This window comes from Photinus pyralis, unplaced genomic scaffold (genome assembly GCF_008802855.1).
Source record: "Photinus pyralis isolate 1611_PpyrPB1 unplaced genomic scaffold, Ppyr1.3 Ppyr1.4_LG9, whole genome shotgun sequence".
NCBI classification, from domain to species: Eukaryota; Metazoa; Arthropoda; class Insecta; order Coleoptera; family Lampyridae; genus Photinus; species Photinus pyralis.
Window position 1 is genome coordinate 17,547,293 of NW_022170878.1, and position 15,148 is coordinate 17,562,440.

The window sequence follows — 15,148 nt, forward strand, 5'->3', positions numbered from 1 at the left end:
TTAAGTTCTTACCCAGTTTTTAATTTAAAAACACTATTCCATTTTTGTATAGTTCGATAGGAAGGAAGAGTAAATCGTAAATTCTTAAGCATAAACTTATATAGAGATGGCGATTTGTAATAAAACGATAATGCTAGATCTTTCTCTGCTTTGGTCCAGGGTCTTCGCTGGTGGTGAAATATTTGCATTTTTGTAAAAGTCTTAACAGCATTACTTTTGTTTTTTAACAGCTTTTCTATCAAACCAAACGACGAGACTGATGCTTTTTTCTTCAATCGAAGTGCTGAAACTTGTTTTGCCTTTAATTTTTTCCTAAGTTCGTAAACTTTAACAGATAACTTCTTCACTTTCCCTGTTTCTATTACCTATCGAATCCAGGGATTGCATGTGTAAAATTCTATCGCTAACCACAGATACATGCGATGGCGTAGGACTGGGAGGGTTAGAAAGGGCTAACTTATACTTTTTTGCAAAAGTGTACATGTTTGGGGAGCCTATCGGACGGTTTCTCACGCCATAACTGGATGTATTGTCTTCCTTTAAGAGAATCAGAATAATTAATATTGAGAATGGGGAGTAGTGTGATGTGCAGAGCCCGTTCTAATTTTTTGAATTAACTGTGATTTTTTATGTTCTTTTAATTTCGCTTTATTTTCGCCAGCGGCTGATAGCTTAATTTTTAATTAATACTATGAAAAGCAAAATGAATAATTTATTCTACAATAGAAGTAACCGTATTTACATGACGAGAACAGACACTGCCACTGAATAATGAAAATACTATCGATTATTTTAACTTTTCCTTGCAATATATTGATTGCATTAATTTAATTTATCAGCTGAATTTTGCATTACAAGGCTTGACCGATCAAAATAATTAACGTAATTTACCCATTTCATATTTTACTGGGATTGCACCTTTACGTAAGAGTTTTCTTTTGCCACTGACATAAAAGTCGCGTTCATTAAAATGCTTCTCACATATAAACTTATACTTAAAGTTGCTATTTAAAACTAATTTAATATTTCCCGAATTCTTCACCCACTCGCTAATTCTGTCTGTATCAGCAGGGAACTTAAACAATGTCAGTTTTGGTTTGCTTTTCGAGTTTGAATTGCAATTGATATAAGCGCAAGAATCGCCGCCCATTTTAACTCGAGTCGCTGTTACATTACTAATTGCAACCAACCTCGCCGTTGCAGTTCCAGCCTTGTATTGGAAAACTCGACGGGATGTTCAGGTTACGCCGCCTAGATCACCACGGGACGCGGTGGCGACATAAAGCGTCATATGGTTGCGTCTCTTCTCGTATTTAATTACTCAATGGTTTTACCTCCTCTTTAAATCTGAACGTTTAAACCTGGTTTAATTGATCACAATTCCATTTTTCTTACGTTTTCCTTGATTTAAAATGGTAGTTTGGTTCATAAAAAAACAACGTGATCACGTATCAATTCTATATTAGCCTCTTATATAAACTTTCATTGTTTATCCATAACTAGATAGATCCTTACCTTTCCTAGCTTAAAGGTTTTATAAAGTAGGTATAGGTAAACATAATTCTGAAACAGGTATTTGGAATTGTTTGTTAATACCCCCTTTTGCAAGTTAGCCAGGCCACACCTTAATTTTTTTGTAAAGCAATAAGTTAGAACAAAAAGAATCAGATTCAGACTCTGCAACTGTGAATGTGGTATTTCTTTGCACCGAATAGTCAAAGTAGCACTGTGAAAACAGACATTGAACTATTTGTTGATATAATAATAATAATAATAACATATATTTACCCAACAGTATAAGACCAATAACAGGGCAAAACCTTTATGAGCTATAACATGCTAACCATAATGCAAATATGTACATATTTCAAATAAATTATTCTAGCAATTAAGGAAGAGAAGAAAGACTACAATGAACTGTTTGATAACAACACAATTATGGAAGAGTCATTAGATACATTACTTGAGGATCAAGATATTCCACGACATGACAGGAGGCCGAGTGAACGAGCGACCGGTTTTGCGCACTTCACACCGCGACAAGGTTTGCATGGGAATGTAACGAGCTTAATTTTCAAATTCTCCCCTAGGGCGCATGTTATCTCGCATGCTCACTCACACTCACTTACCCGGATTGTCCAGTTTAGATCAAATGCATTTGTTGGCACTGGCCGATACAGTCGCCACCTGCAATACCGATCTAGCGGAACGGTTCGCCATTGACGCCGCAAAATCGGCGATGGCAAAAGAGAACGTTATTGGTCAGTCGGATGAGGTAATCGTCGACTCTTTGGATGATTGCGGACTCCGTTTCCTCTTAGCTATGAAACATTACGGCTATCTACTGCGGTAATTGCCCCAACGAAATATGATCTTCGCTAATTGTAACATATTTAGCTGTCTTCCACTGGCACAACGCGCCCAATTTCAAAAACAAGGGGTGGGAACCACAAATTTGGCCTGGGCTTATCATTCGGAAACCCAAGAGGAGTTATTAAATTTGATCCCGAGTTACGCTAAGGGCGAGCCGACCTGGTTTCATCTACGGGAGCTGGGCGTGGGATGGTGGATTCGGGGTCTGCATCTTCTTCGTCAGTGTGTACAAGTGCTGGCCAAAGCGTCGTACAAGGTTAAGCAGGATCCGCTAGATGCCGCTTTGTACTACATCGCCATGAACAAAAAAAGTTTACTGTGGGGGTTATACCGATCGAAAAGTGATCAAAAGATGACCCAATTTTTTTCCAACGATTTTACAATCGACCGATGGAGGAAGGCGGCCTTGAAAAACGCGTATGCGTTATTGGGCAAACAAAGGTTTGATCATGCCGCTGCCTTCTTTTTGCTAGCGGGAAATTTAAATGATGCCATTGAAGTAGGTGCATTTGTGTTGCCACGCGTACTATAATTTTGTTGTAGGTGTTGTTGAATAAGTTACACGATCTTCAATTAGCAATTATTATAGTACGGTTGTATGAAGGTGACGGTCCAAGTTTAAAGCGTTTACTTTTTGAACAAATTTTAGGCTGTGATGCGGATGGTAAGTCATGGGTTGGTTGTTTAGTATTTAGTGGGGTTGTTTAAAGGTGAGAATCAAGATATTTCGCAAGCGCACCCGGATCCTTTCCTGCGTTCGATGGCGTTATGGACACTGAAAGAGCATCAGCCGGCATTAAGCACACTTTTAGTTGGTAACGCTGGTTCACAGCATGCCGCTCACGAGGACGACTCGCGCGAGACCACCCAAGCGGATCCTAACGTGTTTAATTTTTATGTCTACCTGAGAACTCATCCCTTACTCGTTCGTCAGCACATTGCTAGCTCCGGGCAACGCAAATTTTGGATGTCTGGGAGAAAACAAGTAGGCAAACGATACCGTTGCAACAATGTATTCAATTTATTGTGTGTAGGTGATGATTGAGGATACTATTACTCCTCTAGAGCGTCAGTTGTATTTTACCACCGCGCATGGACATTTCCGAGCTGGATGTCCAGCATTAGCTCTGGAGGTTTTGTCAAAGTTACCATTTGCCGTTACGGACCGTACCAAAAATATGTCACCCGGTAACATATTTTATTTTAAACTTGTACAACAAAAATTATGCTAAAGGTTTTGGATGGCTAGGTATACGGTAGCCACGCCCATTGAGAAAGGTTTGTTTGATGAGTAATTTTAACGTTTTAACTATTGTGTGTTTGTTCTCATTTTTGGGTTTGGTTAAATTCATAGTAGTCCCAGGGAATGCTTCTTTCAGAATGGATGAGGCTACCTTGAACTTGCCCACATCCAAGTATTTTTCTTATGTACTTACAGCGTTCAAGCAAATCAATACTAGCACTAATCAGATCCTTCAGAATAGTTTTTGTGTCTTCAAAATGAAAATCAATTGACCTTGTACTACCCTAACTTTTTAGTTGCTACTCCAAAGGGTCCAAAATCTGAGTCTCAAATAAATACGGGAATTATTCAGCCGCAATTGAGTGAAAATACAGCGGATTTCGATTGGGGCGCTGTTTCCGATTATAAAGTGAAAACCGACGACTTCGAACTCAAGTGGTCTGATGATGAGAAAGAGGATGAGGATTCAGACGACGGGCTAAAAATGAAAATTAACGAAGAACCTCCCGAGCCGGCCACAGAAGGTGACGGAATCGAGTCAGCAGATCAAATTGATATAATGGCTCAGCAGTTGAAATTCGTGGCATGCTTGAAAATATTAATGGAGGAATTGTCGACGTTAGCAACTGGATTTGAGGTTGATGGTATGTTTACGTATTTCCACTTGGGTTTTCAGCATTCTCAATTACGAATTCGGAATGTTTCAGAGTTTAAGTGTTTTAATAAAAGGCGTAAACCGTACCCATTCAACAGTAAGCTTTTTGTGTGCATTTGTCGCCCGAATTAAACTTGCCTTTGATTTTTACTTGTGAACACTAACTTTAGGTGTAGCTGAAGTATGTCACGTTACTGTCGTTTACATCTTTTTCCATGCGTAGGTGGGCAGTTACGTTACCAGCTTTACATTTGGTTAGAAAAGGAGGTTGAAGCTTTACGTCAACTTTGCAATTACACCGCTTCTGATCATAGTGAGGAATCCGATTTAGAATTGACCGCAGATAGTGAATTAGGAGATAGTAACATTGCGAGGCCAACTTTGCATGAGATTCTTATACAAGAAAAACTGGATTTCGAAGCTAAAGTTTTACGCGCCGCCAACAGAAAGCGCTGGCTTAGAGTTAATGAGACTCTACTCCGTACGTTCCTCAGTTACTGTTCTCTACATGGTGCCGCGGGTGGACTGGCGTCAGTACGCATGGAGCTCGTTCTACTATTACAAGAGTTGCAGCAAGAAAAAACTCAACAGCAGCTTTTAAGCCCCCTACCGTTCCCCACCAGTCTTCCCTTACTTGCTGCTAGTGTTGCTAGTAGCAAAACTGTCATTGCAGATCCCGTCCGCTACTTACAAAGTCTTACGCATGACATGCTACACACTGTGAGTGGTCTCAGCGCCATCTGTGCATTACTGAATTGTCTTTTTGTCAGATTGTCGACTTGACTCAACCGAGCACCTCGCAGAATCAACTGTTGGTATTGCGCGATCTTGCTGTCGCACTTTCGGCATGCATTTATCAATCTTTGTGTGATTCTGATACGTTCAAAAGCACTCTACAGGATAACCAGGTACAATACTTTGAATTTTCTCTAGCCAAATGAAGGATGAGAGAGCATGAAGTCAGGGGGGGAGGGGGGGGGTTTGATTTATTAGTAGCCGCCATCGCCGTCGTGAGTTTGAGCGGCGGGATTGATAATAATCATGGTTTTTTTAGGATCAGTGTGTGACACATTTGGTGGGGAGAAGAAGGCGAGGTTCGATAAACGAAAGACAGCAAATTCACACCTTGCCTTCGAAATGGCCAGGCGTGACTAGTCTGAGGGCGCTGTTAGCGCGCGAAAAGGACGAGGATACCCCGAGATTAACGGTCGTCTTATGCGAAGCCTTTACAGCAACTTACCTTTCTCTTTTACTCTACGGTTTGTGTACTTTGGACTGTGTCATTCTGTTCCACGTGACTGGGCATACCTTCACACAGGAAACTTGGGGACAGTAAGGGCCGGTTTCGTAGGGAACCTCTAACTAGGGCTCGTTGTAGGTTATTTGGCGGAGGCACCAAAAAACTCCTACGTACTGCAAGTGTCACAAATTCGTCAAACAATCAAAGCATTGTGAACACTCCAACGGACGAAGGAAGTGGACCCGCCGTGTGGCTAAATAAGCAACGGGTGAAACTGAACTGCAAGTTGCTGGGGCAGCAACCCGCAACAATGAAAGAAGATAAGGCCACCTATCGCGAGCAATTTGTACCTCCTGAAATGAGTATCTTAGCCTACTTACTTACAAAGGTACGGTAGCGTGTGCGAAGCACGGCTTTTAATCGAAAAATTTGTAGCCTGATGCGGGCCCCAACTGCGATGATGTTTCGAGTGATTCCGAAAGTGAGGAAGAGGACGTATTTGATGCTCCACCGGCTACAGTCACTAATAATACCGAACATTCGGACCCCAATTCGTATTCTTGGGTCGTATTGAAATTTGCTATATTGCGTATCGTTGAGACACGGATTAAAGAATTCCTCGCTGTAAGTTTCCAAGTCTTGCACGCAGTCGGTTAGAACACTATGATTCAGGTGGCAGGTTTAGAAGTGTCCGAATTGCCTGTGGCCAGCCCACTAATTCACAGCAGTTTGCGACGTCTAATGAAATGGCAGGATAGTTTGAAGAAAGAACTCGATAAACGGCAGTCCCCTGTGGAGTACATACCTGGTTGTTTTGTTGAGAGTACAAGTGGGCCACCGTTACAGAAGTATAGGTGTGTACTATTTAGTCCCGTTCCAAGTTCTACAGTTTGTTTCAGGCAACTGCTTGAGCCTCACAACACTCCGTTCATAAACAAAAGTGTCGCGAGCGCTGTCCGTCGGTTGTGGACATTCTTGGTCCACCAAGATTCTGTCCAAGACATTTTCATTAGGGCTGTATTTGGGAAGCGCAAGTCCGTTTGCGCAATTGACGAACTAGTTTCCCAGCATCCCGAGCCGCCGGCCGTTGAACCTGTGCGAATTATACATAAAGAGCAAGATTCAATAGCCGCATTCAGCCTTAACCAGGTACCCTTGGTCTTGTGGACAAATTTAAAAAATTGTTTTAGGTTAACAATGGGTTAATTGTGATTGCAACTCCTCGCGAATTACAAGAAATGGACATCTCGTTGCTGTTAGAACTACCTGCTTGGTTAGAAGACGAGTGTGAATTGGACATATTGAATTTGAAACAGGACTCGACGGAGGTAACGGTTCCGCCCTTCTTAGTCATTCACAGCGCGGGCGATAAGACGAAAGATCAACAGCCCGGAAGTCCACCATCTGGAATTGCCAGTCAAAGCGGGCGTGGCACCACAGTGGTAAGTTGATATTCATAGGTTCATTTCTATTGGTGAACTCATTTCGTTTTGGTTCTCTAATTTGAAATCATGTGTTGTTATTGGGCAAAGTGCATAAGAATAAGAAATTCAATTGACGCAAGTGAACCAGTCTGCTCATGATACTGAGTCATTGATGAATTTCTTTCAAAAGTCTTCACCAGGAGATTCAAATAATTTGTAATTAGATATATTGTTGTGGCCCCACGTTGGGCGCCAAATAGAAAATGCCTTTTTTTTGCCCCGAACAAAAAATTGTCTCAGATCGACTCGGAAAAAAATTTTTCTTATGGAACGTGGCCTGTAGAATCCATAATTTCAAACAGTTCCAAGATTGGGCTACTAGTTCAAAAGTTACAGCCCTTTGAATTTTCTTTTGAAATTGGTTTCTAGTCTATTGCAATTTCACAGTGATTGTACAACTGATGCTGTTCTTATGCACTTTGCCCTTGATATTAAAGGATTTCTATTCTAACAATGCTCACTATTAAAAAATGGCACTTTACGAAGCTACAGTTACAACAGAAATCCCTTACAGACAACCAAACCTGGAATACATTTAACTGATAATTGATATACACATTATGTACCTACCTACTCATAGTATCGTTACACGTCGTGTGGGTAAAGTATGCTTATGTTCCTTTTTTTTTGAAATTTCTGCGCAAAAATTGAAATTGTATGAATGTGTCTGTAGATGAAGGGGTTAAGTTTTCCTGGATGTCATGATCCGAACTTTGTCCGCCTTGTGCTGCTGAGATCGGCACACATGCTTCGGCCGGTTCGTCTCTAACACTGCTGTCTGTAGTGCTTGTTAATGTTAACCTGCATAATTTTCATTTCATATATTAACAGTTAGAACTTCTTGCCTGTCGTTTATATTTTGTAGAAGAATCTAGTAGGTATCTATTTGACCATAGTGTAGTAGTAGTCTGCTTTTATGTTGGTTGCTTAATATCATTGTCTTATGTTATATTTTAAGCAAGAAGTACTCTATAAGTATGACATTTTACACAGTTCCTCGCATATAAAATTTTGTTTATTTCGTTAGGTTCTGAAACATCGAGTCGATGGTATACGACGAATATGCTCGCATCCATTGTTGCCATTGTGTAAGAGTAATTATCAAAGGTAAAGACCGTCCCCTTCCGACGTACTATTTCAGATTTAACTGGTGGCCAAGATGGCTCCGTGCAGTTGTGGGAATGGAACCATTCCCAACCGGTTGCTACACCGAGACCTCCGGGAACATATGCCAAAGTGACGAGAGTACGGTTTTCGCAGCACGGCAACAAGTTTGGAGTTGGAGATTCCGATGGCAACCTGAGTTTGTGGCAAGTTGGACTTTCTGCTAACGCAACGCGTCCATTTTTTGTAAGTATTTGTTCCTAATTAGTTGTAAATGCACCCAGACACAATTTCCCGTTAACGTCCTAGACTAACAACGCTTTAATTTTGATTAGACACACCAGTGCCATAATAAAGGAATAAGCGACTTTGTATTTCTGGGCTCGTGTAGTTTGTTGGCCACAGGTAAGACATCTGTTTAAGTTCTCTCTGTTTCAATACACTATTTTGATAGCCGGTCACAGTTCTGAAAGTAAAAATGTATGTATATGGGATTCTATACTACCACATGGCAAATCTATGGTAGTCGCATTCACCTGCCACGAGCAAGGCGCCAGTAGTCTCGTTTACGCCCCCCAACACCAACTCCTAGTTTCTACAGGGAAGAAGGGCGATATTTGTCTAATCGATGTTCGGTCGAAAACAATACGTCATCGGTTTCAGGCACACGAAAGTGCGGTTAAGTGTGTCGCAATTGATCCACATGAGGAGTATTTTGCGACTGGATCTGCGGACGGAGACATTAAGGTAAGTCTTTGTTCGGAACTTCTCGTCGTTTATACGTTTAACACGAACAGATTTGGGGCGTAACTGTTCCAACAGTATTATTGACGTTACCCGCAGAGCACGCTCGTAGCAGTTTTTTCAAAAATATTGGCCAAGGCGTTACTCAACTGCACATAGACTCTTGTGCACGTTTATTCTCATGCGGAGCTGACGGGAGCATGAAGGTACGATTATTGCCAGACAGGGAAAGTTTACTTAGTCATTAAGGTCAAAGTCGAAAGGGAGGATATAATTTTGTTTTGTATAGTGTTACAATTTTACCAAATATAGTTGTTATTTAGCGAAATGCAAACAATTGTGTAAGCTTTGTAGATGCTGGCGCTAGTGTATTAAAGTGTAGTCACAGTATTAACTTTATGCCTATACAAGATCATGTTTGATTAATTACAATCTGGTAGATCTTATGTTAAGTAGTTCGCTTCATTTTAAAGTAATATGTATTATTGTTAATATTTAAACTTTGCCTAAATAAATTAATTCATTTACTACATTCCTCGTAGGTTCGGACCAGACAATGACATCCCCCCCCCCTTCCTCCACCACTACCCCGCAAGCAAAATCGTCCACCCTTCTGTTTCCCCCTATTCCACAGTGCACTGCCACTCAGATCAAGTCTATTATGGCGTTTGCATTTGCTTAGCTTAAAATCCATGGCAATGATTATTGCGACAATGGTTGCCATGGATATGTTTAAGCTAAGTTTTATTTCTCGGTGCAAACGGCCATTATACACCTAATCTATGTAGAGTAGTTCGCATGCAATCGAGCGCCATGGCTGATTGGAACCTATCGGCAGACAGGGCCCTCAGCATCGCCTGACTGTCACTGCATAATATGTATATACAGTGATATTTATTAAGAAGTAGGCATAGGGATGTACGTGTGTTTTTCCCTATGTCTACTTTTAACAGATAAAATCTCTTCTGAAGAGCGCCTAATTTTATGCATCTAAAATAACTTTTAAAAACAAATAAACGTCTGGCTGTCATAATAATAAATTAGTTGGAATATGGTTGTTTTGGGTTAACAGACACTAAATCTTTTACGCTCTTAAACTGTTTCCGGCACTATACCACTTGGCAATATCAACTTCTTCTTCAGTTGAATACATCGCACACGAATGAAAATAAAAATACCGAACCCAAAGCAACAATATTCAAATTAGTTAAATGTGACAGCCAGATCTTTGTTTTTAGAAGTTATTTTGGTTGCATAAAATTAGGCGCCCTTCAGAAGAGATTATGTCTACTTCTAAATGAATAGCACTGTATATGATTATTACGGTAACGTCTATGGAGGGTCACTTGCCTTTTGGCTTATTTGAATATTTGATCAATGTGCTCTTGTCAGGGGGGGAGTCTATAATGACTCTCAAATATTTCACTTGAAAAGCAAGCCCCTTTATGTTATAGTGAATGGAACAACCTCGGTCTTATCTGGGTTAGTGGAAAGGCTATGGTTACTTCGCCACTTTCACAGTGTTTTGAAACTTTCTAGTTATGACGTTCGCTAGATCGTTTGCTCCATTCTCCCGATTGAAGATATAAGGGCAGTGCTTCCAAGCATGACGCGTATCCGCTATTGAATAATCCATCAATCCTAATGCTTCAGCGACCTCACTAATGTAATTGATTGTGGTTTAACACACCTTTGATATCTAGAAATGCGCTCAGCCCCCTCCCTTTCCTCCAAACAAACGTTCCCCTCTCCAACTGGCACACGAGGCTGCAAAAATTCCTTATATGTGTGCATCCACCAGCTTCTCTACCGTTTTTAGGAGAAATAATGATAGACTGTACTTTCGCGGATACCTATACCCTAAAGCCAATGAGCAAGGAGGCTTTACAAAGAGGTGCAACAAATTCCCGTCCGTGAATAAAAATATTGGGAATAAGCGTATTTCCCCCAATTTTCATACAATTCTCTATATAGACCGGGAGGCAGCGTACATAGTAACTAAACCATAAGCGACATAAGCTTTAATAGTGGCAGACGTCTTAGAAGTTAAAACATTTAGGTATAGTAAATCCCAGCGAGTGCGAGCGTGTGAGAGATAAGCGCGCGAGAGCATAACCAACAGAGATAGCGATAGGATACTGACTACTGAGATCTTTCAAACCATTTGATTCTAAACTTCTGATTCACATAGTTCCATCCACTTCAATCAAACGGATTGTAGAAACTCAGACATTTTTCGGTGGCATTCGCCCAAATTGCGATGAACTAAACGATGAGGACCATACACAAGTCATACATCTGGTAAATGCGTGGGAACCCGGTAACGGGTTACCCTGCGCGTTACACACATCAACACCCAAATTCACGAACATCTCTCGAAGATTTATGAATTTCTGTGTGTTATTGGAAAACAGACCTACTTCCATCTATACCTTGATGGTAGCGTCAATTTTACATTTCCCAAAGCAATATCCATATCGGAAGCGCTAGTATGACTTTGCTACTTGTTGGTAGATTACCAAGATGGTAAATTATTCGAGAATCTACCTCTTAGTGGCTGCAGCACAATTCAGTTTTTACCACATCATCTTCCCTTGTCACAAATTTATAGCACTTATCTTCATATGTGGCAAACACAACTTTCCTTCCAACAACAACAGGTCTTTTTTGCCTATGAACGGTATAAGTAATCTATAAGAGAGGCTTTGAGCTATCATTGCGAAGTGGTTTTATGAAATTTCCAGGCTGCTTCTGAGTGGAAACATAAATTGAGTAGGATTGTAATCTTTCCTTATTTTGATCCCAACGATCATGTTCTGCGTCCTTCATGGAAGGGGCAACTATCTGTCAAAAGTAAGATGTACTTCTCTCGCTGACAGCACAAATCTTGCCGAGGATGTGTTCAGAAAATTGCTCAAAGGTTTACCGGAGATCTTTTAAAAGATGCAAAAAAAATAATCCATCGATTAAAACAACATCTACAACTGACGATGGACTGGGAGCACTTGAAGAAATCATACTTTCGAAAAAGTTTCAGCAAAACAAACTTGTCGATTTTAATCATCGATCCATCAATGTTGCATAGAGACAACGAAACTGGAGTCAGAGGATAGTTTAGAACGAGCTGAAGATCTATCTTCTTTTCTCTTCAAGTTTTCTGTTTCTCGGTCTGAGAAGAATTCAAGAAATACCGACAATCTTATCGCGCAATTTTTATTCCAAAGAATATCCCTGGCTATCCAATGCGAAAATAGCGCATGTATCCTAGGCAGTCTCCCGGCGGAAAAACAGTTGAACGAAATTTATTTGTTATAGTGATTGTTTTCTCCGTTACACAAGTTTAAATATTTCGCTTAATTATCTAGATGTATATATACAAAAATTAAATTTAAACAATGTGAAATCTTTTTTTAATGATTTTTCTAAACTTTCAATGAAGTGATCTAGGAAATACAATTTGTTATTCCTTATTTTGCTTAGATAGTACATATACTATACACCACATTCAAACTTTATTGAAACAACATAAAGAAAAAATACAGTGTAACAGACGGTAAGTTTAAATTCTGTTCGTAGCGGTTGGCATCAGATTTTTTGTTCGGAGTCGGTGGAAAATCTGGACCTGCAAAATCATCATAATCAGCAGTTGTACCTAAATTACATCGCATGCTATTAATTGCAGGTCACATATCTCATTTAACATTTTATTGTTGTTGGCATAGGCATATACTTGCAAAGCAAATTATTGGTACCAATTTATGTTAATTTTTTGAATACTACAAGATTTCGCCAACTTATAGAAACTACTATTGAGGTATTCTCCAATTAACATAATGATCTATTATAAAATACAGCTCGGGTTTATGTATGACATGCATGACAAATGGCATAGAAAAATGAATGAATCAAGTGATCACATTCTTTGTAATACCAATACCACATTCACAAATAGACAATTTCGGAGAACATTATACATTCTCCGGCAAAAAGCATAGCATTATGGATTCTACAGGCCACATTCTATAAGAAATTTTTTTTCCGGGTCGATCTGAGACAATTTTTTTCTCGGGGCTCAAAAAAAGGCAGTGTATAACCTTCCTTTTTTACAAAAAATCGTCTACACCAAAATTTCTCGGGAAAACACTTTATCTTATTAATTTGGGTGCGTAGAATCCAAATCAATTCGTACTTTTTCGATCAGACTTCTCAATCAAAAGTTATAGACTAGAAACCAATTTCGAAAAAAAATTTAAAGGGCTGTAACTTTTGAACTAGTAGCCCAATCTTGGAACTGTTTGAAATTATGGATTCTACAGGCCACATTCTATAAGAAAAAATTTTTTTTACGGGTCGATCTGAGACAATTTTTCTTTCGGGGCTCAAAAAAAAGCAGTGTATAACCTTCCTTTTTTACCCAAAATTAACTGCACCAAAATTTCTCGGGAAAACACTTTTTCTTATTAATTTTGGTGCGTAGAATCCAAAACAATTCGTACTTTTACGATCAGACTTCTCAATCAAAAGTTATAGACTAGAAACCAATTTCGAAAAAAAATTCAAAGGGCTGTAACTTTTGAACTAGTAGCCCAATCTTGGAATTGTTTGAAATTTTGGATTCTACAGGCGACATTCTATAAGAAAATTTTTTTTCCGGGTCGATGTGAGACAATTTTTTTTTCGGGGCTCAAAAAAAGGCAGTGTATAACCTTCCTTTTTTACCAAAAATCGACTACACAAAATTTCTCGGGAAAACACTTTTTCTTATTAATTTGGGTGCGTAGAATCCAAATCAATTTGTACTTTTTCGATCAGACTTCTCAATCAAAAGTTATAGACCAGAAAAAAATTCAAAGGGCTGTAACTTTTGAACTAGTAGCTCAATCTTGGAACTGTTTGCAATTATGGATTCTACAGGCCACATTCTGTAAGAAAATTTTTTTCCGGGTCGATCTGAGACAATTTTTTCTTCGGGGCCTCAAAAAAAGGCAGTGTACAACCTTCCTTTTTAACCAAAAATAGACTGCACCAAAATTTCTCGGGAAAACACTTTTTCTTATTAATTTTGGAGCGTAGAATAAACAATTCGTACTTTTTCGATCAGACTTTTCAATCAAAAGTTATAGACTAGAAACCAATTTCGAAAGAAAATTCAAAGGGCTGTAACTTTTGAACTAGTAGCCCAATCTTCAAACTGTTTTAAATTATGGATTCTACAGGCCACATTCTATAAGAAAAAGTTTTTTTCCGGTCGTTCTGAGACAATTTTTTTTGGGGCCTCAAAAAAAAAGGCAGTGTTACAACCTTCCTTTTTTGCCAAAAATCGACTGCACCAAAATTTCTCGGGAAAACACTTTTTCTTATTAATTTTGGTGCGTAGAATCCAAAACAATTCGTACTTTTTTGATTAGACTTCTCAATCACAAGTTATAGACTAGAAAACCAATTTCGAAAGAAAATTCAAAGGGCTGTAACTTTTGAACTAGTAGCCCAATCTTGGAACTGTTTGAAATTATGGATTCTACAGGCCACATTCTATAAGAAAAATTATTTTCCCGATCGGTCTGAGACAATTTTTCTTTCGGGGCTCAAAAAAAGGCAGTGTACAACCTTCCTTTTTTTACCAAAAATCGACTGCACCAAAAAAACACTTTTTCTTATTAATTTTGGTGCATAGAATCCAAAACCATTCGTACTTTTTCGATTAGACTTCTCAATCAAAGGTTATAGACTAGAAACCAATTTCGAAAAAAAAATTCAAAGGGCTGTAACTTTTGAACTACTAGCGCAAACTTGGAACTGTTTGAAATTATGGATTCTACAGGCCACATTCTATAAGAAAAATTATTTTCCCGATCGGTCTGAGACAATTTTTCTTTCGAGGCTCAAAAAAAGGCAGTGTACAACCTTCCTTTTTTTACCAAAAATCGACTGCACCAAAAAAACACTTTTTCTTATTAATTTTGGTGCATAGAATCCAAAACCATTCGTACTTTTTCGATTAGACTTCTCAATCAAAAGTTATAGACTAGAAACCAATTTCGAAAAAAAAATTCAAAGGGCTGTAACTTTTGAACTACTAGCCCAAACTTGGAACTGTTTGAAATTATGGATTCTACAGGCCACATTCTATAAGAAAAATTATTTTCCCGATCGGTCTGAGACAATTTTTCTTTCGAGGCTCAAAAAAAGGCAGTGTACAACCTTCCTTTTTTTACCAAAAATCGACTGCACCAAAAAAACACTTTTTCTTATTAATTTTGGTGCATAGAATCCAAAACCATTCGTACTTTTTCGATTAGACTTCT

At 39.1% G+C, this 15,148-nt stretch overlaps 1 protein-coding gene across 1 annotated transcript in view; it reads left to right on the forward strand.

Annotated features, from left to right (window-relative positions):
* The window catches only part of LOC116180036 (dmX-like protein 2), an 11,000-nt gene extending 1,623 nt beyond the window's left edge, over positions 1-9,377 (forward strand). The window contains exons 2-23 of the mRNA XM_031499861.1: positions 1,886-2,044; positions 2,091-2,349; positions 2,398-2,872; positions 2,917-3,037; positions 3,084-3,358; positions 3,408-3,561; positions 3,913-4,260; positions 4,324-4,368; positions 4,495-4,991; positions 5,042-5,179; positions 5,326-5,603; positions 5,650-5,899; positions 5,947-6,135; positions 6,184-6,365; positions 6,411-6,660; positions 6,702-6,953; positions 7,669-7,752; positions 8,023-8,083; positions 8,137-8,345; positions 8,435-8,504; positions 8,554-8,846; positions 8,897-9,377. Of these exons, the coding sequence (XP_031355721.1) occupies positions 1,886-2,044; positions 2,091-2,349; positions 2,398-2,872; positions 2,917-3,037; positions 3,084-3,358; positions 3,408-3,561; positions 3,913-4,260; positions 4,324-4,368; positions 4,495-4,991; positions 5,042-5,179; positions 5,326-5,603; positions 5,650-5,899; positions 5,947-6,135; positions 6,184-6,365; positions 6,411-6,660; positions 6,702-6,953; positions 7,669-7,752; positions 8,023-8,083; positions 8,137-8,345; positions 8,435-8,504; positions 8,554-8,846; positions 8,897-9,091 (4,784 nt within the window). The 3' untranslated portion in view covers positions 9,092-9,377. The remainder of the gene's footprint in view (positions 1-1,885; positions 2,045-2,090; positions 2,350-2,397; positions 2,873-2,916; positions 3,038-3,083; positions 3,359-3,407; positions 3,562-3,912; positions 4,261-4,323; positions 4,369-4,494; positions 4,992-5,041; positions 5,180-5,325; positions 5,604-5,649; positions 5,900-5,946; positions 6,136-6,183; positions 6,366-6,410; positions 6,661-6,701; positions 6,954-7,668; positions 7,753-8,022; positions 8,084-8,136; positions 8,346-8,434; positions 8,505-8,553; positions 8,847-8,896) is intronic.
* Positions 9,378-15,148: the final 5,771 nt, after the last annotated feature.